The sequence below is a fragment of the Felis catus genome, chromosome A2 (genome assembly GCF_018350175.1).
Source record: "Felis catus isolate Fca126 chromosome A2, F.catus_Fca126_mat1.0, whole genome shotgun sequence".
NCBI classification, from domain to species: domain Eukaryota; kingdom Metazoa; phylum Chordata; class Mammalia; order Carnivora; family Felidae; genus Felis; species Felis catus.
Genome location: NC_058369.1, coordinates 76,011,279 through 76,037,410, shown reverse-complemented (window position 1 = coordinate 76,037,410; position 26,132 = coordinate 76,011,279). Strand labels below are relative to the sequence as shown.

Here is a 26,132-nt window from a genome sequence, read left to right as displayed (position 1 = left end):
GTGACATCACAATTAACTTACAAGACCCAAAGATACTCTGGTGCTTGTTCACATGGCATATTCAAATCATCGATGAAATATTTCAGTCTCTGATTGTTGTGTTGTTGTGGTTGTTACAGAAGAGTAAAGGTCAGGTTTCCCATCCGAGTCGCGAGTCAACAGCAAATGAGAGGCAGATACACACGGGGGCTGAACCCAGCAGGCATGGCCCCATGTCTCTGGGCAATGTCTCTGGGGTTTGGGATCCCAGGGGGAATGGCTGAGTGGGTGTGAGAACCATCCTGCCCCACCCCAGACAGACACATTGGTACTGGGATCTCTTTCCAGATTGGGTGCCCTCTTACCCCGTCTGCCCAGCACTCATGGGACTCCGGAAGCCCCAGAACTGCTCATACCTGTGGTTGATCAGGAAACTCTCTAAGCCACCACTTCTTCTAAATCCTGAACCAGCTCCGCCCTCCTATCACTGGCCTGCCCACTCCTGCTCACGGGGACCTCACTTCTTACCTTGTCCCTGGGGAGCCAGCCTGGCCCGCGGGATGTCACTGCTGGAGGCCGTCATCTTCTCATCTCTCTGGGCCTGTGAGTGTCCCCCAGTCACTTCAGTCTACAGGAGAGACTTGAGAAATTCTTTATTGTTGCCTTTCTCCATATCATTTGCTCATGGGGATTTCTCTTCTTGGCTTGCAGTTGGCCTTGGGCAGGGGAACCTGGAACAACCTGAAATATCAATTTCCAGAGCAAGGGGGAAGAGTGCACACGTATCGTGCAAGATCTCCACTGAGGTCATCGACAGAGCCATACACTGGTACCGGCAGAAGCCAGATCAAGAGATAGAACATCTAACACTCGTCTCAACACAGCCCGTTCGAGTTTCTTTAGGAGGGAAGAGCGACAAACTTGAGGCAAGTAAAAACGCTCACACTTCCACTGCAACCTTGAAAATAAATTTCTTAGAGCAAGAAGATGAGGCCGTGTACTTCTGTGCCTCCTGGGGCTGGAGCCACAGCACCAGAGTCGCTAGGAGAAGCTGCACAAGAACCGTGCTCGGGTCTGGGTCCACCCACATCCTTCTCCACATGGGCAACCACAGAGGCCGCACAGCCCGGTGCCCGGCCGGAGCCTCTCCCTCTGCAGTAGTTCCTGACCTTTGCAGGAAGACATTGTAGATTCTGCTCACACAGCGAGCCCCACGCGATACCAGCAATGACGGTCCCCGTGAAAGCAGTTTGACGCTGGTTCCCGCTGGATTCAGCTGTCTGGGAACTCTGAAAACGCAGGGTGGATGGACCAGGGAAAAATCCATGTGTGTGTTAATTCACTGTGGAGACAGAGGTTTCTAGCACCCGAGTGGCTCAGAATGAAGAGAGGAAAGGACATAAATATTTCCTGTCATTTTTACTTTCTGATTTAATTCACGGGCATTACAGTTCTTCACAGGTGGAATGATCTGTCAGACATAATAACTGAGGCCATCCTGAAGGAATCTAGTGACCGTGAAACCATGAAGTTAAGCAACCAGCTCTTTGGGGAATAGGAGACACCAAGGTATAAATTCTGTATCCTGGAGAGATAGACAGTGCCTAGCTCCACATCCAGGGATCGATAAGGGGACAAAACCAGAGATGTACTTTTAAACAGCCCTGAGCACTTCACATGCTTCCAACATGGCAGATATGCCTCCAAGACTTAGTTCTCCAGGGTTCTGCAAATAGAAAGAAAGATCTTGAATAAGAATCAGATTGGTAACAATATAGATAATACATGGTCTCTACATCTGTAAAGAAGAGAAAGGCATGTCCTTCACACATCAATAAAACACAAAATAATTATTGAGAATTGAAATCTGTGATTGGTAACTGGATGGCTATGAGTTTTCAAAACTAAGGAAACACACTGTGTTATGTGTGAAGCTATAAAACTCCCTCTCTTGGGGTGCCCGGGTGGCTCAGTCATTTGAGCATCAGACTCTTGATTTCAGCTCAGGTCATGATCAAAGGTCGTGAGATGGAACCCTGAGTTAAGCTCCACACTGGACACGAGACTGCTTAGGATTCTCTCTCTCCCTCTCTCTCTGACCCTCCCTCACTTGAGCTCTCTCTCTCTCTCTCAAGAAAAACAAAAACAAAAAAACTCCAACTCCTCTCCCACCTCTTTAGAGTTCACTGTCAAGGATGAGAAAAAAACCTTTACTTGGCAAAAATTTTGGTATCTTTGGTAAACGTGAACATCTGACCACATAATTGCCATGCACTTTATCCCTGCTTCCTGAGATAATGACAACACATTCATTCTGTTTCTCATTCTACGGATCAGGTGCTTCTATCACGTGCAGAGAGGCTACGGAAACTGAATGTCTTCCTTCCCAGGGGCAAACTCTGGATCTTGTGTCCCACTTTCTGTCCATCATGATTCCTGACAGTGGTGGGTCCCCAGCTGGAGGACCCGGAGGGCCTGGGTCTCAAAGGGTCTCACCTGTCCCCTAACACATCTACAGAAGCAATGGTAGGAAGATCCCTGAGGGGAATGTAGAGTCAGAGAATGTGAACCGTTTCCAGAAAGAAGGGGTTGAAAAGAAGGAAGTACCTAGCTTCTTATCGTATCTGTGTCAAATGCTTTACACAGATTATATCACTTAATAATGAGAAGAGCAGGGCAGAATTCACCTGAAGTGGCCCCACGGAGACTGATCTCAGGAGGGAGAGCCACCCTGACTTTTCAACACAAAACGACCAGGAACCCCTACAGTGGTGACAGGAGGGAAAGGGGCCATCATCTATGAGACTTTGAAGTGACAAAATATTATGGAGCCATTAAAAACATGTTTTGGGGATCAACTATAAGAAACTGGAACATATTCACCACATATTCAAGGAAAAGGTTAAACACAGAACTGGTTTATGTAATACGCTTTCAAATACATAAAAAGAACTAACTTTGAAGAAAAGGAATTCTTCACAGTTTAAAGAGTGGATGTCTCTGGAAAGATAGGTGTTTTTAATTCTTCTTGGGACATTTTGGGGCGCCTGGGTGGCGCAGTTGGTTAAGCGTCCAACTTCAGCCAGGTCACGATCTCGCGGTCCGTGAGTTCGAGCCCCGCGTCAGGCTCTGGGCTGATGGCTCAGAGCCTGGAGCCTGTTTCCGATTCTGTGTCTCCCTCTCTCTCCGCCCCTCCCCCGTTCATGCTCTGTCTCTCTCTGTCCCAAAAATAAATAAATGTTGAAAAAAAAAATTTTAATTCTTCTTGGGACATTTAAAGATTTTGTAAAATTTAATAAAAATCTATTATGTATACATAATCCTCAATATTTTATTGATCTATACATTTAATAATGAGATTGTGTATATAATAATATAGAATATAGCTATATATATATGACACACTTAAAATTGTTATATATTTTTAATTTTCTGTGTAATAATATTACTACTCTGTATCTTCCATAAAAAATACAAACTAAGACACTACAATTAGCCATAATGGTTGCCATGGAACAGGAAGTCAGCAAACTATATTCATACCCAGCAGCCCCTAGTTTTGTAATAAAGTTTTACTGAAACACCACCTTGCCCATATGTTTATAAATTGTCTATAGTGGCTTTTGCACTAAATGCCAGAGTTAAATGGTTGCAACAGAGACCCCCAAACCCTAAAATGTTATCGTGTGGCCCTACACAGAAGTATTTCGTCAATCACCTCCATAGAATGATACACTGAGAATGACATTTATTGTTACTATAGGTTTCCCTATTTCTTAGTGTTTCTTCAATGTCCCTTCATTACATAGCCACTCTCCCCATTTATGAACTTGTTCTGAATAAATTGTATAACATATCTCTGACTCATTTTCCTTATTTTAAAATGGAAACATATTAACCTGAAGGAGGTCCTGAGAGAAGTAACGTCAATAATGCGTATAAAGTTCTCACTTCGCTTGGAGCATGCCTCATGCTCAATATATTGGGGCATTGCAGCGATTATATGGGTTATTATTGCCTATTTGAAAATGAAATCATTTGGATGCGTTTTCTAATTTTTTGGTGCCCAACATTTGATTCGTGGACCAGCAGCCTCCACTTCACCTAGGAGCTTGTTACAAATGCAGAAAATCAAACCTCAGCCAGGCCTCCTGAATGCCCGTCTCGTTTCACAAGGTTCCTGCAGGATCCCTGCGTACTTCACAGTCGGAGAAGTCAGGATCTAAAAGTACAGGGTCATTTATGAGTAATACAAAAGGGTTGAGGCTGTATCAGCTTCTCATTACCCTCCCAGGGGTGTCTATGGTGGGAAAAAGGTGAAGTTAATTAATGTTGCACCCAAAATATGAAACACTAGGTGTCTACCAAAAATAGGGACTTTAAGGAATAAGGCTGAAAATACTAGCTTGAGGGGCGCCTGGGTGGCTCAATCGGTTGAGCATCCGACTTCGGCTCAGGTCATGATCTCACGGTTGGTGGGTTCGAGCCCTGCGTCAGGCTCTGTGCTGACAGCTCAGAGCCTGGAGCTGCTGTGGATTCTGTGTGTGTGTGTGTGTGTGTGTGTGTGTGTGTCTCTCTCTGCCCCTCCCCCCACTTGTGTCCTGTCTCTTTCTCTCTCTCTCTCAAAAATAAATAAACCTTAAAAATATTTAAAAAAAAGAAAATACTAACTTGAAAATATTGAGAAAAATAAAAGAATAAAGAACTGCATATATGATCAGCTCACAGATATGTGAATGAATATATTAATAAAATCAAGGTAAATTTAAGAGTTTTAAGAGTGGTAAAGCCTGTTGTGGATAATATTTATTTTTATTTTTTGCACTTCTTCTGATTTTTAAAAGGTTTACAATGATTTTATATATAATTTCTTATGACACATATACACTGTAAGATGTGTACAAGTGTATACTTAATTATTTATAAATTTCAGCTATAAAAATAATCATAAGTTCAAAATAAAGCTAAATCGTATAAAGTCTAAGTAAATGACCACTTAAATTATATATGTGTATGTGTACGTGTAATTTAAACTTATAGGTGTATAATTAGTTTTTTGCATATAATCATATAATTTTATGTGTGTCTGTATATGTATATGCTGTGGAAGAAAAACCATAAATAAACGTACCGCACTGAAAATGGTGTTTGCCCTACAGTGGTGTAGTCATGGGAGACCTATGTTGTTATCATTGTGTTTTCCCTTTTTCCACAGGAGTTTTTCACTGAGTTCCCGGGGTCCCGCAGATACCAGCTTTGTGACTCTGGATACATGAGTTAATATCTGTTTGGTGCATTTTCTACATCTGTACAACAGACTATAAGGTCTTCAGACCTTTGAGAGGAGAAAATGAGATAACATACATAAGGCACAGCGCCTAAAAGATAGCAGATGCTCAAAAAATAGTACTATTAATGTTATTCCATACCAAAATTACTTCTAGAAGATCTAGGTATTGACATACTCATGAGAGAGGCTATGAGGTCTAGGCAGGCTTTAAGCATGACCCAGTCTACACTCTAGTCTATCTGGTGTTGTCCCAAACAAGTGAATGATAGGACATTGAAATTAGGATTTTCTGGCATTGCATCTGTACTGTGGGGGCCAAATTAAGTTTTTAAATGCATTCTACTGCTCACGCCTTTGGAATTACTGTGGCATCCAAACAATATCAATAGGGATCTCCGTATTGGATATAGTTATTGGAAATTGCTGCACTGTTTCACATCACTCCGCCCTGAAACCAGAAGGTGAAAGGTTTCATACTGAACACGAAAGGCATCTCTTCCTATGTACTGTATGCAACCCTGGGAGGGGCACAGGGTGTGCGAAGGAAATAAGGCAATCTCATCATCCCCAAACCAGCACACAATCAAGGCTGTCTCCCTTGATTTTCCGCGCACCCCCGGGGTGTCCTATCTGGTGTGCAGCCAGCACGGGATGGCCTGTAGAGACCATGTGACCCACCTGGGTCAGATCACACCCTTCCCCCCCCCCCCCCCCCCCGACTGAACCATCTGGTCATCAAGCTTTTGTTTTCCTGCCTCCTCAGCAAGATGTCAGTGTTGGAAGTACTGATGTTCTCCTCCATCTGAGCTCAGACCAGCTCCTCACTCGTTTCAACTTTTGGTGGGAGAGCAAAGACATGATTTAATGGTGCATCTTTATAAAGCAGGTGTTCAGAACTCTTTGTTGAGCCCAGTTTGTGTTTGACAGTTTAAGTTGGAGCGATCTGAAATGCTAATCTTTCTGAGAAATATAGAAAAAGTCCAAAGACTGCCTAAGATGATATCCAGCCACTCGTACTGGTTGAAGCATAGCCTGACAGATTTTTATCAACCATGAGGCTCTGTCTCCAAAAACAGTGTTCCCGGGTCCATTTTGACCTTGAGAATAAATCCGCAAGAAAAGGAAATGTGGGTATTTACTACTGTGTCAGCTGGACACATAGGTCAAGAGGTGCCCGGACAACCCACACGGAACCTCTTCTCAGGTCTGTGTCTACCCACATCCTTCCCTACGTGAGCACCGTGGCCAGCTTCTTGGCTTGTGCTCAGAGCTGGCCTCCACTTCCCAGGACGTCTTCCTCAACCTCTGAAAACTCAGACTATGTTCAACATCTGGACCAAGTCAGATAACTGTCTGGAGATTACCCGAAAGTTTATGTTGCTCAAATCCAAAGAAGAAATCACTGAGTGCCAGGAAACATGTTGCCAATATCACATATATATTATATTATGTATATTATGTATACATATTACATATATATAATGATCACAACATTTTTGCAATGTAATATTCATTTTGCCCACTTTATTTTTTAATTTTTTGTTTATTTAGTTTTTAGACAGAGAGACAGAGCATGAGCAGGGGAGGGGAGGGGCAGGGCAGAGAAAGAGAGACAGAAACATAGAATCTGAAGCAGGCTCCAGGCTCTGAGCTGCCAGCACAGAGCCGGATGCAGGACTCAAACCCATGAACCGTGAGATCATGACCTGAGCCGAAGTTGGACGCTTAACCGACTGAGCCACCCAGGCACCCCAAGGTGTGTTCGTTTTCAAGCACAAAACATATTTATCCCAGTATCTACTCTACCACACAATGTGGCCAGCTTCCAGCCAGACACCCAGAGGCATAGAGCAAGTCAAGAGGAAACACAGTGTGAGGACCCAGACCAGTCACCAGAACCAGACTGAGACATGACAGAAGATGTTGGAACCATCAGGGAACTTAAAATAATTTTGATGAACGCTTTAAAGGATCTAATCTAATAGGAAAAGTAAACAAGATGCAAGATCAGGCAAATCATTTCATTAGAGAGATGGAAAGAATCAAAGGAAATGCAAGAAATAAAAAACACAGCGACAGATATGAAGAATGCCCTGAAAGGCTCATCAGTGGATTTAAGAGAAATAAGGAAAGACTATGGGCCACTAGATATTACCCAAATGACAATGGAAAGATATGAGAGAGAAAGAGAGAATGACAGAGAGAGAGAGAGAGAGAGAGAGAGAATGATAGACATAGAGACAGAGAGAGGAAGCAGATAATTCATAACTCATAGAAGAAGAGAACTGTAAGAATTACCCCCCACCTCCCACTCTCTGATTTGAACTGGTGAAGGACAATTGTCCTTTACCAGGAAAATGGCTTCTTTACATTAATATCATTGGATAACAAATGCATAGTAATGAGAGAAATCTGCTGATAAAGCAGGTTAGTAGCCTTATTTGCAGGATGATTTGGGGTAAGTACTGTGGGTCTCTTCCTCTGGTTCTTAGCTGTGTGCTCAGAGCACCACTTCCTCTTACGGCAACAGCCACCAGATCTGCGCTGTGATCAGCCCCGTATTCAACCACCTCTCCTGACAAGTGCTGGCAGAATGTGGCTCCTGTCCCGGCTGGTCCTGGTGGCCTCCCTTTGCAGCTGTGAGTGGCTCTACCCATGGGGCATTTCATTCAGTGAAGAAAGGTGATATTAAGCATCGACAATGTAGTGGCCCATGTGGGCAGAAGGCCACCCACATGGTCATTCAAAGTAAACTACAAATTTCACCATGACCTTGAATTCTTCCGGAAGAAAATGTTGACCCCCTGACCCCAAGCTTTTCATTAATGGGGAAGAAAGGTGTATTATTTCAATGAATGTCTAAATTTTGCTAATTGTTGCTTTGGTTTTTCTTTCAGATACAAGTGGAGGCATTTTCATAACACAATTCGTACCATCCATTACCAAGAAAAAAGGAAACACAGCATTTTTAGAATGCCAAGTAAAAACGGGTGTCTTAAAGAAAAACGTAAATATACACTGGTATCGACAGAGGCCAGACCAGCCTCTAAAACGCATTCTGTATATTTCCTCAAATGAAAATGTGGTCCACGAACAAGGTATTAGTGAGGAAAAATATGAAGCCAGGAAACGACAGAGGGATTTGCCAGCGAGCCTGAGGATACACAAAATTAGTGAGGAGGATGCTGGTCTGTATTACTGCGCCTGCTGGGATCCACTGTATGGAAATGCGCCAGTAACACTGAACAAAAACCCTCCCATGACCCCACACCCCTGCAAACACATACACACCCCTTTCTGCCTCCCACAGGGACCTGGCCACTGTCTCTACAGGACTTGTCTCCTGCATCTGTGTCCTCAGCAAGGTCTGTGCTAGGAGCCCAAGGATGTAATCCGATGTTTCTTCTAGTTAGGTCACTTTATCGTCTATTCTTATCACTCTTGGGGACTGGATGGCTTTTGTAAGTGTCCTGAATTTTCCACTTCTCCATCTATGAGAAGCCTCCTGGGAAGGAAGCCATATCCAATGTGCAAAATGGTTTGCTGGCTTTGAATGAATAGTGAATGAATGAATGAATGAATAGGAGAATGATGAAAACCACAAGGCCTTTGTTGTTTTTCTTTGTTTGTTTGAGAGAGAGAGAGAGAGAGAGAGAGAGAGAGAGCATGAGCAGGGGAAGGGCAGAGAGAGAAGGAGACACAGGACCCAAAGCACACTCCAGGCTCCTAGCTGTCAGCACAGAGCCTGATGCAGGGCTGGAACTCATGAACCTCGAGATCATGACCTGAGCTGAAGTCAGATGCTTAACCAACTGAGCCACCCAGGGGCCCCCATAAAGGCTTTGGAGTGATAAAAACCTGGATTTGAATTCCTGCTCAGCCACTTAACTGACAGCACGATCCAGGAACGTTACCAGATCTTTCTCATAGGGTTGCTGAGGACTGAAGGAGGTTCCACACAGGACAGTTCGAGCACAGGGTCAGCACATCACAGTGTCAGTTCGCATTACAACCAAGCTTCTTCCCTGAGTCATCTCAGCTAACACAGGAGCTCAGGGACTCTTCAAAAGTCACATCTTACAACATCCTCCAAACAACAGTAAAGTCTGCTTTATTTTGAAAAGTTAAGAATTGTGAATTCTTCCTCCAAGATTTTTCTTCGATTCACAGCAGAGTATAGGAACGTCATATAATCTAAAGCAATAACTACATTAATTATCAAATTTCAACAAGCTTTGGGAACTTTCTACAAACTAATGATCTATAAGATGTCCATGTAAATGTATATACTTCTGCATAATGTTTTGAGGTTATTATCTCATTTCTTATTATACAGTAGTAAGAGTTTTCTTCCAATTCTCATGATAGCTATATAGCTGCCACACTCGTGAAATTTGGTGAAAAATCTATAATTCAGGGATGAAAAAGAGCTCAAGGGTATGTGTGTTTGAAGCAAAACCTAAAGGAAAGTTATGGAGGTATTGCCCCCAAAAGGAAGATAACATTGAATTATTATTACATAGGTGTCTTGGTGAGGTGCGGGGATCTGTTGGTTCTTTATACCAGGGACATAATAAAATAACATTGAGACAGGTCTTACAGAGAAGCTCTTTCATTGGTTCTAAAACAAACTTTCCTTTCACGTCCTGGCCTCTGAAGAATGAGGCCTGGCCCTGCCTTCCCAGTCCTGATTCATGCCCCCCTCTTAGAGTCCATTCTGACCAATCACTGGCAATGCCAACCAAATGGATTTATGTGGGTCTTTGGCTTGGGCTTGTATGTTGACTATACCCTTTTCTTATCTTCTTACTGTTTTTATGTCCACTTCCAATTTATTCAAGCGCCTCTGATTTTACTCCTTTGGTTCTCAAACGGAGCCACCAAAATGAGAATCTCTCAGGATCAACTCTCCTCTCCCCAAACACCAGACAGAACAGTTGACATGTGTTGCATGTACTCTGGGGATTCCCTCAAGTAGACCCACTGGTAACAATGAAAAGAAGCAGGGCCCCTGAAACGAATCCTATATCCAATCCTATTAACCAATATTACCTGTAAGACTAGTCCAATTCTGGCTTGGACACAGATAAGAAAGAAAATGGAGGCTTTTACCTGATAATCAAAAATGTCCTGAAGTCCAATAAGGCCACCTAATATGGTGCCCACTGGGATCTCACAATATCACAGAGTCAGAAGGACCTGTAAGAAAACCTCCCCTATTACTAACTCTCAACTTCTTTCTCACTTGAGCAACCACAGCCCAACCTTTCCTGTCCTTAGTCACAGGTTATGAGCTGTTAGAACAGCAAGGGCCCTTTGGACATACAGAGTCCAATGCCCACACAACCAATGGGGATGCAGAGACCCAGTGATGGCAAAAGCTCGGCCAGAGCTAGTTAACCACAGAGAGACGGCTACAAGTGCATTTCTGAAGCTCACAGAATCACTTCTTCTTTTCAACATATCAGAGAACTGGATTTTGTTTTCAAATTATGGTTTAAATAGGAATCTAGTATTTCATGGAAGAAAGACTTCTACAGATTTCTTCTTTTATTTCGGGGAGGGGGCGGGGAATGTCATTACACAAATTATTTCTCATTTTGCATTGTGTGGTAGAGAATCATGTTGTCAAATGGTAAAAGTAGCTGATTTAAAACTGGAGAACACTGTTCACATTTCTCGAGTATATTTCTGTTGGCACTTTTGTATTTTTGGTTACTAAAGAGTTTCCTCCTTTAGAAATACAATCCCAGATTGCTAACAGAGCCAGTCTGGTGTTTCTGAGAAGAGAAGGGCTTTTCCTTTGATGTGATCTCTGAGTAGTTTCACACACTTGAACACCTGGAAATCAAAACATCTTAATTGACTGAACACTTTTCCTGGTAATTTAATTTTTTTAATGTTTGTTTTTGTTTGTGAGAAAGAGAGAGGGAGAGACAGAATCTGAAACAGGCTCCAGACTCTGAGCCATCAGCACAGAGCCTGACATGGGACTGGAACTTGGGAAAGGTAAGATCATGACCTAGGCCAAAGTCGGACACTCAACCGACTGAGCCACCCAGGTGTCCCTCCTGGTAATTTAAATTAGTAGTTGGATGACAAGTTACTCCCAATCTCTCTCTCTCTCTCTCTCTCTCTCTCTCTCTCTCTCTCTCTCTCTCCTCTTTTTACTTGTGCTCTAATTGTTTCCATTTTCTATCAGCACTTTCTGTAATTACTGCCTCCTTGGAAAACAGAGATTTTTATCAACTAATCTGAGAAAAACTTATAAAATGTCAGACTCCATGAAGCCTATATTCAAGGACTTCCAAGGGAGTCCAGAAGATCAAATTGCCAGGACAAGGTTTCTACTTGCTGGTCACGCCATGAGGCTCAGGACAAGGCTGACGTTTTTGTAGAAGCTCTAACCAGTGTGATGAATCAGGCTGGATCAAGATATTTGCAGAAGGAACTAAGCTCATAGTAACTCCCCCGGGTAAGTAACTTTGTTCTACTTTGATCGTGTGAATAAAAAACCAAGAGATGCTTTTTAGAGAAAACAAATGATCTATATGGTCAGGTCAGCATACAGAGAGCCATTTTGCAGCTACTGGAAACTCTGTATGGAAATGAATTACTTTGAAAATGGCTTATTTACGTACCTGCTTGCAAGTAAACTGAAATTCTATGTTTTGACAATACGCACATGCACAAATAGACCAAGGCTTGAAACTAAAATTATTTTTAGGATGGTGTCTTTAAACCCTTGGTGTGAGTTACGGGTTCAAGATGCTCTTCTTATAGATGGTCTCTTTAAGAGAAACACTTTGATTAAGTACCTCTAGTATGAATTCTTAATGAGTAGTGCTTCTTTCTCTAATAACCTGCAAAATCTGTGATTGCTTTGGATCTCACCCTTAATGCAGTGCAAAAATTTTTACTCTTACAGTAATTGACCATAAAACATCAACAACCCCTCTTATTTTATTACTCTGGCTTCTTAGAGGGCAGGGTAAGACTATTAAAAATCCATGCCATTGTGAGTCTTGTGATATTTCTTAGAGATGGTCCAGTTAAATGGAACTATGAACTCAACAAATCATTTTAGCTCTACAGTCCATGAAAAGAGTCTGTCTGCAGGGCTTTACATTTTCATTTGTTCATTTGTTGTCTCAGCAAACACTTATTGAACACAGTTTCTATGCTGGATGCTAGAAAAGGGGTAAAGAAGACACAACCCCCAAACTCAAAAAGCTTCTAGTCTACAGGGCAACTATTCTAGACTGTGGCGTCATTGGGCCCTATGTGTTTCAGCGTGTGGCTGTAGGAGACACAAAACATCTTGGAATTATGAGCTCTCTTGCTTTTTTAATTTATAATACCTATTGCTTACAAAATCCATACATTTTGTTTTGTGGAATAATTTGATAAAATGGCCTGAAACCATCCCATTAAAGAGAACAATATTAGCTAAGATTCACTGAGGGCCAGATACCATGCTGACCAGTTTCAGCGCCTTATCTCATTCATTCCTCAACAGCCCTATACAGAAAATCCTCTTTTTCCAAATTTGCAGATGGAGAAATTAAGGCTTGAAGAAGTTCAGTTATTTGCCTTAACTCACATGGCTTATTACTATGGCATAGAGAGGGATCCGATAGAGACTTGTCCATTCCAAAATGCATGGTCTGGACCATGATGTGATATTAGAAACATGAAGCCATGTTTTTATAATCTGATATTTACTCATCTGCAGCCTGACTTTTTAAATAGATTCTTTAGTTGAATGCTTAATTAGTAATAGCTCAATTTGTATTACTCCTCATGCAGAAAATGATGCTTTTGCTTCTAATCATGGCATTATAATCGCCTCTCTCCTCCACAAATGATCAAATAAGTCATGTTGAATACATGTTCAAAAATTGGATTTTCAAAATGTGATTCTTAGGGTATTGCTATAAAATGACAAGTCCTTTCCACACCATCGCATTCAGTCTTCTTTCTGCATCGGCATCAAGTGCGCTGGAAACACTGACTGGGGCAGGAGAGCTGGAGCAGGTGACCTACAAGCAGGACTCGGCCGCATGACCCAAAGCTGCCTTTCCGTTCAGGCCGGGACAGCGGCAGAAAGACCAGACCAGACAGATTCCTCTGATGAACTGCTCAGGATTTTAGATGAGTTCCCTGGAAACTCTTGGGGTAATTTCAAGTTCAAATAGGTAGTCTTTCAGGAATAAGTAAGTTTAGAGATCATTATTAATATTTCAGACTCTGTAACAACTCATCTGGTCTACTATCAGGGGCGACAGGATTCTGGAAAGAACTTTACAATCAGACAAGATAACTACCCCCTCAATATGTAGAAATTTAAAAAAATATATATAAAAATATTGAACACTCATTTATTAAATACTTTTTGGTTCCTCTTTGAAAACAAAAGAAATGATAACTGCAAGTTATACTCCGGTAAAAGAAGGGATATAATACAAGAAGACCTTTTAAGGGAAGAGATTTGAGCATCAGGAAAATAGTAAGAAAAGGTAAAATCATACTTTCCAACTTGTGTGACTGAGATGGAAAGACAGAACCAAGCTGAGCGGGCAGACAGAGGTCAGTTCCTCAATTCTCGACTGTGTTCATATCTAATGTGATTTTGTTTGAGTTTCATGTTTGTTTAATGGTAGTGGGGCCCATTTTTATGTCTTTATATAAACCTTGAAAAAATATGGGCACAACCTTAAAACTGGCACAAAGGGAGATTGTATAAAAGCTCTTCAGACAGTGTGATCGGTCTGGCTATTGTGAATCCAAGTGTTCGATCCTGGCACACTGCTCAGGGTTATAGGAACCTTTTCTTTCCATTCTTAGTAAAGTGCAGGGAGGGGAGATGGTGATGCCAGTGCTGGCTCAGAATTCTAGGATTTGGTCCCAGTATGTTCACAGATAACAGCAGGATCCTTGGAGAGTTTGGAGACTCTGCCCCGATCCTTGGGGGTAGCTGCCACCTGATCTAGCGTGGAGGACATTCACAAGGAGCTAACTGGCTAGAGCAACTGGGGGTTTCTAAGGGCGGGGGAGATGTTAGAGCCATTTGGGATTTCGGTCTTGAACGTCTTGTAAAGTTTGTGTATCTTATTTATTTAATTCCAAAAATAATCAATGGAAAAGAAGGAATAAAATATTGCTGAACTTTCATTTTGTCAAAGGATGATTACTATCAAGTATCAAAATATTTAACTGCATAAACATATGCAAGAACGTTAAGCTAGGTTTTCCCCCTCTAAATGCAGTATACTGTATTTGTTCATTCTTCGTTAGCCTTAGAGGTGAAATTTTGCCTGATGAGGGAGAACATCTCACACAGATGTTTCCAGAGCACTAGGTCTCATCAAATAAAAATTTTTCAAGAATTTTAACAAAGGTGGTAAAACACTGAAAAAAATGAAAGAAGTGATGTGGTTTTTTTCCACCATAGTTGTGATCGTAGGCACATATGAATTTATAAACCGAAAAGCAAGTTTTTGGTCCTCTTTTTTCCAACTGACTACACAATCCATGTAAATTCTAGCAATCCAATTAAACAATGGTGACAGACGTATAATGCATGGAGTCCTGAAAAGCGTGTTTTAAGAGGAGTGTGGTGCAGAGAAAAATCTGGACTATGACTCTGGATCTATCACTTTCTGTATAACCGTTCCTTAGCGTTTAGATTTTGATTCAGTCACTATTGCTTTCTTAAAATTATAAAAATAATACATATTCATTATGAAAATAAGAACAGAGAAAAAAATAATGAAAACATTAAAAAAGTTTAGTGACACTTATTACTGCTAATATTTGCTATATTTCCATCCATTGATTCTGTCCCTGTAACAACCATCTCAGGTGGATGTTACAGGGACTAAATGAAATTAAATATGTCAATAGGAACCATAAAGGTTGGGACATGGTCAGTGATAAAAAAAAATGTCATTTCAAATTACCATCCCTTGGAGTTCTTTATATTATCAGGAGTACAGAAAAATACGTTAATTACCATCTAGTCTATAGGTCACTTTCGAACAAACGGTTTAACTTGCAGGATGCTTTCAATTTCTATGGCTCATTGTCACCTGTTTCTAAAAATGATAATGGAATAAGCATTGCCTCCACTATTGCCTGCCAGAACATAAGGTGGTCTCTCATTTTTCAGTGGAGAGATCCAGACGTAAAATAAAAACAGACGAGATTGTGCAACCTGAACATGTAAGCTTGCAGTGATACAGATAAAAAGCCAAGTATTCCCTTGTATATTTAATATCTTAATTGAATTACACCTACAAAGTTAAAAATGATATCAGTACAAAATAAGTTGAGAAATACAGCTTTTTGCGCCCTCACATTTCATCAAAAATTTTGTTCAAACTCTTCACACGCGTCTAAAATGTATACTTTCGGGCACATTTCTGAGCCATCTCAGGGTCCCAGTGTCTGTTTTGGGATCTCCTTATGATGATGTCACCGAATATTTTATCTGAAAAAAAGAAAAAATTACCCACTTACAAAATTTTTAAAAAGCGTTGTTTTCATTTACTCTGTTACTCTATATTTGTGCAATGTAAACATAATGGGTAGAGACTTTGTTCCCAAGTACCGTTTACCAAATCCATGTTAAATTTCTTTATTGTCTTTTACCAGTGCTACCTGTAAAACTAGCATTGTGTTTATTTCAGGTTGACACCTTGTCTAAGGAGTATAGTCTGATCAAAGTAGAGCATTCGAAGAGCATCCTTTAAAATGAGAGGTTGCCCAGGACCGAAACATAAGACAACCCCTGTTTCATGAGGGATGATGTTGGGAACGAAAGCTTCACCTCATGTCCCAGCATTTCAGTGTGTTTGAATTCTGCATGCTTTGTGTTTGTATCGCAGAGCGGGATTTGCCAACATCTTCTCTCAGTTTTCATGTCACCTTTGAGTTAGATTTGCAAAACTATCAGCCTCTGAAGCTGCAAATGAAACAAGCCCTAACGCACAAATCATTTCTCATTTATTTCAGCTGCCTATTTCCAAAATCTATTTGAGAAGGCCTAAAATAGAATACACAAGTACAGTGAGGCCATGGAATAAAAAGAGAGGATCAAAAGCACTATGGAGAGCAGACGAGAAAGGTCTGGGATTTCCTAACAGAAAGCACAGGGTAAAATTTAATGTTCAAAAGTAGGAAAAAATGTGGTGGAGTCCATACTTTATATTATCTAATAAAATGAAGATCACCAAATTTTCGTATTTGTTATGTGTTTCCCACCATAAAATGAGAAAAGGACTTCAATGCGTGAGTCCTTTAGGAGGAATGTGAAGTGAAATAGCGAACATTACTTACCAGATCCATCTTCTAAAATGAAGAAATGGTCTTTAAACAAAAGAATTTCATGCTACCGCTGCATCATTACTGTGGGCACCATGACATTGAATGTCATTCACAGATGGTGACCTTCAACAGACACACTCAGGCACCAACAAGTTTGGCCTTCATGCTCATATTTATCAGAAAAATGTTTAAACTTTTTAAATATAGCTAGACCTTTAAATAAAGTTAGAAATGTCATACATTTGAAATACATTTTTGTCATAGACTCTGAGTCTAAAGCTCTCTCTTGGCCAGCAAGAGAGCGGATGCAGGATTAAAATGTGAGAGATGGCTCATGTCTGGGAAAAGACAAGTGCCCCGAATAAGGATCCTTGCCCTGCATTTATTAAGATCAGAAGGCTTACAAACATGATGGACGTGCACAAAGAGACAATGAAACTGCGAACATTAACTCGTGGCCATGAGGGAAAGGGGGTTTTGAAGATATATGGGGTTTGGGGTTTGGGTCAATATAAAGCAAAATCCTGGCGCTGGGCAGATGGGCAGATGATTGTTAATGGCAGACAGGAGGCGCTTTGTCTGCTTATCTTAGCTACCCTAGGGGCTAAGACAGAGCTTGTAACCTCGGGGTTAACAAGGCACCTTTTCTTTTGCTAATTAGCTCTGCCCTGGGCAGCATCACCTGCAACACCCCGGTCTATAGCCCTCTGTACCTCTTTACCTAATTCGGTCCTTCCCTCCTGTGAAAGGAGCTTTCTGCGACAGTACTAAATTGGGGGGCATTTTGGTCCTGAATACCTAATCTTGCTTACCTCATATACCTTTGTATTGGGGCCTTTGCCCCCCTCTCTATCCTGGGGGCCTTGGCCCCGCCCTACTTTATTCTGGGGGCCTAATCTTATCTACCCAAGCTTGGGTGTGAGTAACCTATGGCTTTGTAATTCTTTATGCCTTGTTAACCCATTGGTGCATGCCCAGGGAATTCCTAAACTTATTCCCCACACATTTTAAATATGAAATAGCTATAATTATTTGTTTAATAAAGGAAAAATTAAAAAAAGTAGAACAGAATTAAATCAACATCAATATGCAGGTTCGAAGTATCACCCTTGCAAATTGAAAATGTAGTTGACACTTGGTACATTTATTTAAAATTCATATGGATGCATCTTAAAATATAAATAACTCAGGCAACTTGACTCAAATGTATTTTATGGTTATGAAAATAAATGTATATAAATATACCAGACAGGCTTATTTATTTTAGAATCTGGTTTCTATTTTTGCATCATAAAAATGATTTTCATCATAAAAATCACTGTTAACAGGTTTAAAAAAGAATGTTGAAGGAAAAACTATGTAAGATAATTACCCAAAATACAAGCATGAGCCATATATAATCAAATGGATGCTTTAATGCTCAGTTAATTATTCCATTGAGAAAATTGTGGAAGTTCAAGATTCATTTTATCTTGAAAATGGTAAAACATCAAGAATTTGGTTAAGGAAAAGGGACAGAGGGTAAAAACAGTATGCTACCGTCCAGAAATTTATCAAGTTCATCATTTGATTTTTGAGTTCTTCACTATAATGAATCAGAAGTGGTCCAATAAAAAAACCCACAAACTTTCAAAAATGAAAATTAGTTTCTTTAATATATTGACTAGAGGCTAAAGTCATTTAAATATCATGTACAATTGAAAAATTAATCTTGTCTATCTAACATGCTTTTTACACTAAAAACAAAGTATGTGGTTGGCGAAATATATGATGTCTTACTGTTAAAATCAATAAAATACATATGCACTACAAGCAAGATGTGTAAACTTAAAAGAAGCACATTATAAGGGTGCCTGGGTGGCTCTGTCAGTTAAGCATCCGACTTCAGCTCAGGTCATGATCTTGCAGTCCATGAGTTCAAGCCCCACGCCGGGCTCTGTGCTGACAGCTCAGAGCCTGCAGCCTATGTCGGCTTCTGTGTCCTCTCTCTCTGCCCCCAACTCACTCGCATTCTGTCTCTGTCTCTCTCAAAACTAAATAAACATTAAAAAAAAAAAAGAGCACATTATGACCTAATTCTACCTACAGCCTAAATAAGAACTCATCGTTTGCTTACTGAGTTAGTATAAAAATTAGGAGCTTAGCTACACAGGCAGAAATTCTCAAGAATCTTTTTTTCTAAAAAAAAAAAAAAAAAGAAAGAAAACGAAGAAAAAAAAGAGAGTATATTAAGAGCCCCCTCAAAAGAATTTTTTTTCTGTTCTTCTTAAATTAACTCTTTTCTTAAGAAATTGCCCTTTGAATTATTAAACTAATACCAAACTAGCCCAAAGAGAATATCAGTAAAGCACCTGCATTTCAGTTGGAAATCAATTTTAAAGTGGTTCCAACATTTATAATTATAACCATTAAATCAGCAGTAAATGTATCAAGTAATGTACCAACATTCAAATGACATGTCCCTGAAAACTACAATTTTTGTTATATGTTTTGACATTATGTCTGCAGGAAACTCTGGAATCATAACAGGTAACATTACACCAGTTACATATTATTCAGCAAGTGAAATCACCAAATATTGTGAGTTACAAGTTCAGCAGCTTTCTAGGACAGATTCACCTTAGAGGGGAGACTCCGAGAGTCAAAATACGGTGTCCTCTTGGTCATATATAAACTTCAGATGAAATGCTAATAGGAAATAAGCTTTCAGTGAACATTTTCCACACCAAAACAAAAGTTCTGATAAGGGTGTTACTTGATAAGGCTTTAATATAAAAGCATTTCTGAAAATAATCAGTTTTGAAATAGCACTTTTGGATATATTGCGACTTTTGTTTCTAAATTCAAGGTGTTGTAAATAATTTGGAAGTGCAGCTTTAAACATTGCCCTACACGAAGTCCTGACATGGCGAGATGTTCTATAATTGTTTTTTTAATGTTTATTTATTTTTGAGAGAGAGACTGAGTGCAAGCAGGGAAGGGGGCAGAGAGAGAGGGAGACACAGAATTCAAAATGGGCTCCAGGTTCTGCACCAAGCCCCACGCCGGGCTCGAACTCAAGAACTGCGAGATCACAACCCAAGCTGAAGTCCGATGCTTAAGTGACTGAGCCACTCAGGGTCAACTCCGTAGGTTGTCAAGTACGCCTGGAAATATTTCCCATTCATACAAGCGATTGTGTACTGTTTAAAAAAATTCCATGTTTTAATCCCGACTCTGCCACTTAGTAGCTGTGACTTTGGGCAAGTTATGTAACCTCTTGAACCTCTTTTTCCCATGGAAACTAAGAAGGTAAGCAACTCAGAACCATTGTGGAAGAAAGGCCACCATAAGCACTAATTCTATGGCAACTTTTCCTTCCTTTTACTATGTGCCAGGTGGTTCCAACCACACAATGTTTCCATTTCTCTAACAATAGCTTTAACTGCTATTCCATTTTCTCCAACAGATAAAAGCCCTGATGAAGACACTTCCCCCAAGCCCACGATTTTTCTTCCTTCACCTGCTGAAAGAACACTCCATAAGACTGGAACATATCTTTGTCTTCTTGAGGATTTTTTCCCTGATGTTATCAAGGTAGATTGGAAAGAGAAAAATGGCAAAACAATTCTGAAATCCCAGCAGGGAAACACCATGAAGACTAAGGACACATACATGAAATACACCTGGCTGACTGTGACAGAAAAGTCAATGGATAAAGAACACACATGTATTGTCAAACACGAGAAGAATAAAGGAGGGGGTGATCAAGAGATTCTGTTTCCTTCAATAAACACAGGTATGTGTGTATATACCAGTAACCCTTTTGTCAAAGGAAATATCCCACCTTTGCTGTCAAATATTAATGAAAAGAAACAAATAGAAATCTTTCTTAAATGTTGTTACTTTTAATGGTAGCATAAATGTCCTGCTATTTCCCCATAGAACTAAAATAGTATTGACTTTGTAACATACAAAGAAAAAAAAAACAAGAAAAATTCATTTAGCCTTTCTGACCTCAATTTCATAAACCAAAATGTTAAGGTTACAGTGATATTCTTAGCGTCATTATATGAATTACATGAAACAGTACATGCAAAAGCACCTAGCATCCTCCCAAACAATAAACGCTCGAGAGTCCACTTTTAAGGATTGTACTTGATGAGGAAATTAGAACAATTATACATCTTTAGGAATGTTCTACTCAGCAAAGTCCCTCTCACTTTAATCTTGCTCTACTCAAAGTATAACCCATAAACAATGAGTCATAGGCGACAAAATGCTGTTCATTTGGTGGAGACAGATCGCGCTCAACAAAATTAGTAAATTGGTTGCTGAGGTTTTAGTATGGTCTTCTGTTTCTCATATTTGGATTTTACATACCACTCTAAGGTGAAATTTGGTAAGTAAAGACTGTGTGAGGCTAATGTATACAAATATTCTTCCATTCTACACAATGGATGTATTTCTACCCCTGGGAAATGCTGCCCAGCAAACACTGCAGAACGAGTGTGTGCCAGGCCTGGAAAGGATGCAGGATGGACCACTGTCCCCAGGAGGATCACTACCGTAGAGTGAATACACGTTTCCTAATCACTCACGGTCACTTGTGATTCAGCCATGGTGTCCCGTAGGATCACCATTGGTACAAATGCTGATCATTTTTCGATAGCGTGGGCACCCGGCTGTGATCCAATAACCTCTAGACTCAGAAGTCAAGTCCTGAGCCTTGACATAACAGACCAAGGCCCCAGAGGGCCCACTGGACAGAACCAGTTTGTACCTTTCCCTGTGGTTACCAAGCCCTTTGGAAGCAGGGGGAACACGCACGTAACTAAATGTGCAAAGACCTTTGCTGTGTACCGCTTGAAATTGTTGAAATAAATCTTTATCTTCTTGGATCCTCAGTGTTTCCAATGATCAAATTAGGGCTGAACATTTATCTCTGCTTTCTCCCTGGCTGTGATGAAGAAGAAATACAATCATGTCAGTGAAAATGCTTGCTTTTGAAAATATAACATGAATGCATTTATTCATGTGCTTCTTGTATTTATGTGCATCCTCTCCTAAAACTAACTGAGGTAAGAGTGCAAACAGCCCTAGTTTTTAAAAATTTCTACAGCTAAGAAACAGAGAGGAGGCAAATGAGCAAAGCACAAGTTTAATGTAACCACTGTAATCCTTTAGATGTTGGTTTTTATAGTGATGAAAGTAAAGTAGAGTAAGTTCCATGGTGATGATTATCGAAAAGGGAGAAGTTCCTGTTTGTGAGATGTGTTTTACTTGGCACTTAATTTTGGAAACGCATGTCTCCCAAGGTCTTCTCAATGGAACAGAGCTAATGAGGGTATTTCTGTTAATGCCATTCTACAGCAAATTTTTAATGCTGATTCTAGTAAGTTTGTTTTTGTTGTTTTTGTTTTTGATGAAAGCTAAAAATATATAGAACATGGAAACATGAATCCATGAAATGATTTGGAAGAGATAAAACTATATGGTCTAAGTTTTCAACCAACCTTGATTGAGAAAGTGAACCTAGGGTACACACACACAGATTTTAATTTGGAAAATTGTTACCTTAATGTTTCTACCTCAATCAATTCATGGTGATAAGAGATTTTTCTTTTTCTTTTAATGAGTAGAGCTACTGTATGGAAAAGAAAGAGAATTTTAAGACACTTTAAAGTCCATTTTTGAGGGTATTTTAACATGTAAACATGATTATACAAACATTTTTATTCCTGTGATTTACCCCAAAGCCTATAGCTCAATTTAGAATGTAAGAGCGCCCAAAACAAGATGGTGTGGAGTGAATAATTTGCATACCAGAACCGTATCTGTATGGACAAGGACTCATCAAGCAGAAAAAGGATAAGCCAAAACATGTTGGGACTGTCTGTCCGTCCAGCCAACAGTCGATGATCTTTTTTAAGGGATTTTGTCTTTCTATGTAACTTCAGTTTTTTTTGTTTTTGGTTTTTTTTTTTTCGCAGTAGAGAAATACAACCCTCCCCTCAGGTTTTATCTATTCAGAAAACTATGATTACTTGGCCAATCTTTCAGCGCGCACTGAAACGCTTAGCTTTTGCTTTAGCTCATCTAACCCCCCCACAACTGCGTTTGAGTGCTGGCTCAGCCAGTTACTGGCATGGCTCTGGTCAAGTTACTTAGACTCTCTAAACCTTATTGCCTGTTGTGTAACATGGAGTCCTCCAAATTCAGCTCACATCGGTGTGACTGGGGGATCAGATGAGATAATGCACGTGAACCTTTCACACAGTGCCTGGCACAGTCGTAATCACTCGATAGGTACCGGCTTTCATTAGCATTGCTGTCACACCCACGCACACCACGGGGGCGTGCATGGTTTGGAAAGGGAGGGCCTCTTGCCTTTACTTAGGTGAATTTACCTCAACCAGACTCCTTCCAACGTGTAAAATTCTCCTGTGGAGTCTAGGGTTAGATGAATTCATTTTGTAGCAACTCCGCATGTCTGCCGTGGGTGCTGAGGATTGCCCAGTATTCACTATTTCCGGTTATTTTTCCAGTCAACAAGTACTTATAGAACACCTACGTTGAGGCAGGCTCTGTGCTAGGAGCGGTGAGCGCAGAAGGAAAACAAGATAGTCTCAGACATTACCTTCTAGTTGTGAGAAAAAAAAATGCATCATTCATGAACTTCAACATCTTCATGTGCGGAAATAGAATATGTGAATCGATCTACTGAATTACATAGTAACGGAGCAATCATTCCAGAAATTGTGGGGATCATATATGTCTAGGCTCTCTCCTCTTGGCTGACAAATTGTATGTGTGTATGTCTGGAAGTATCTATCCAGCCACCCACAACTCAGACACATGTCAAATAATGGATATGAACAATTGAATAATACCTTCTCTATTTTCTTTTAGAACTCCCTGCTATTAATTCTACAGAAGCTTTGCTGAAAGATGAAAATGGTAAGTTTTTGTATGTATATGCCTGTATGTTATGCTATAGCATTTTTTCTTCCCAATCAACTTAACTGTTGAACTTCCCGGACTTCAGGTAGAAATCTCACAATGGCAGGATCTTGCAATAGACTGACTGATAATTTAAGTCAGTCCATCGTTTCCCAGGAGCCATTTTCACATCTTTGTGGGTTTGGGATTGAGGGGACTATATAACTTAGGGGTGCAGTGAGGCGCTCCGAAGTCTTTCAGCAACAGATTTCACTCATTTCTGTGGTCCTTGTTTCTACTGTCTGAGGAAAACAGGATATTGAGTTGCTTTTTTTTTTTTTTAAGTCTTTGTTTTTGTTCATAGTTAATAACATGAACTGACATTAAGAGGTTCTTGTACAGAAGACATTGTGTTACTGTGAGTCCATTTTGTTTAATTCTCCTAATACTCACTATGAAGGATTTCATTCACATTTTACGCATGAGGGCAATGAGCTAAAATGAACTAAGTCCCTTGCACCACATCCCACAGCGGGATCTGAGGCCTCAACATGGACCATCTGAGTCAACAATTGGTACGCTTACTTGGTTTGCTATTCTACCTGTAAGATGTAGTCACAGAGCAAGAAATCCCAAAGCCAGGCACACGTGGGTATGGGTGTGAGTGCAGGGCTTCAAGGGCCACAGACTGGACTTTAACCCCAGTCTTTTAATTATTTGTGCATGAATATGGGTACATTACTTGCATTTTCTGAGCCAACCGGGAATAACACGAACAACACCTCAGTTATGAAAGACATAGGGTCACATATGGCAAATGTCTAGCATAGGGTATCTCATTTACCTGACGCATGGTAAGTACTGGTTTCTGGCCCTTTCTCCCATGTATGTATAAGAAAGTGACGAGGAGCATTGTCTCCAGCCCTGCTGATCTGCCTTCCGTGTCCAATATCGAGGGGCCTCTGGACCTTAGGTAACATATTACCTGACCAAAGGTGTGGAGCTATGAACACATCATCTCTCAGGGTCCCTTTCCACACACCAAGGGCTAATGATTCTGGAGTTCTTACTCTTTGGAGACTACTTTTTTCCACTTTGTTTCATTTTATTATTTTTAAAAATTTTTATTTAAGTTCCAGTTAGTTGACATACAGGGTAAGAGTAGTTTCAGGTGCACAATATAGTGAGTAGTTCAACACGTCCATACATCACCCGGTGCTCATCACAGACAACACCCTCCACTAAAACTTCCTTCCAACCTGCTATGAACACAACCAAATTTCCATGGACTGTACCGTTAGTAGGAACTTCATTAACGAATAATGTGTGATGACTAAGGTGCTTCTAAATCAGCAATTTATCTTTACACATATTCTTAACTGTTTGTTGGGGGTATTTGTGACCTCTGGAGGTGCAGAATCAGAGTAGGTAAGAATGTGTTCTCGAACATTATGTTGCTGGGATTAAAATCTGGCTTGTATTTACTAACTGTATGACATCAGACAAATTCCTCCTCTATCCTCAATTTATCTGTCAAATGGGAATGAAAATAATAATCTCCTAGGTTATTGAAAACTTAAGTAAGATTAAAGCTTTGCCCTCAAAACTCTCAAATCAAATGTTTGGCATTTAGTTAGTGGTTAATGCATATTAGCTATTATGGTAACTTATAGACATGGTGGGGGTGAAGAAATGGCAAAAGCTACTTATCATGAATGCTTTTATCAGGGTGACTCATTCATCTAAAACATAACCTTGCTTTTTAAGACTTTGGAATGTACTAAGTGAATTTCACAGAAGTTGTTGATTCACTTGACCCGCAAGCTGGATTCTGGGTTGTCTTGGTGGTGGTGGTAGGGGTGACAGTGGTATAGACGTTTACTGTTGGGTTGGGTTGGTGCAGGAAAGTCACTTCCACCCAGGTCATCAGAATTGCGTAATACGACCTACCTCCCATTAATAAGTCCTAGCCTTTCAAAACAACAGGTGAAACTAAAATAGCTTCTTTTAGACCCCCTACAGCTGCAGCTTGTGACCAGCTCTGCCTACTACACCTACGTCATCCTCCTCGTCAAGAGCGTGGTCTACACCATCATCATTGCCTACCGTCTGCTTGGGAGACCAGCACTCTGCCGCAATGAGAAGAGTTCCTAACACATGGTGACCCAAGGCTCCACTTTTCTTTACTGGCTACTGTCGCTAGCGGTGTCTGCTGAGGCTCTAGCGGGGCTTTCTTTCTGGGTGTGGGTTATTTCAGTTCACATGTCTTTTTCTATGTGTCATCATTGCAGAACAGGCTTACAAACTGCCAGGCAAACAGGAAATGTCACTCTGCACCAAGAACAGACTCTGCCACGAGTCAGGGGCGGGGCCGGGGGGCACCCACGGGGGCTTCAGCACCGCTCTCTCCTTCACACCCACCAGCCCGTCAGCCACCCAGCACCCTCGCCTCTGAGTACAGCCGGCGTGCAGCTTCCATCGCGGCCCCTGGGGCTCTGTATCCAGATAACTGCCTGGAGGCCTTTTCTTTTACATACATGGAAGCCTTCATCCTTGCTGCCTGAACTTTGTGCTGTCTTTCATAATAGGCACAATAAAAACAATCAAAAGCCTG

General features: G+C 40.7%; 1 protein-coding gene across 1 annotated transcript; it reads left to right on the top strand.

Annotated features, from left to right (window-relative positions):
- The first annotated feature begins 453 nt into the window (after nucleotides 1-453).
- LOC101092254 (T-cell receptor gamma chain C region C10.5) lies at nucleotides 454-26,132 on the top strand. Its single transcript, XM_045052202.1, is given in 7 exon segments — nucleotides 454-582; nucleotides 691-1,016; nucleotides 11,681-11,744; nucleotides 20,046-20,375; nucleotides 23,489-23,536; nucleotides 25,530-25,669; nucleotides 25,671-26,132. Coding segments are annotated over 7 exon segments (1,002 nt in total). The 5' UTR covers nucleotides 454-539; the 3' UTR covers nucleotides 25,722-26,132.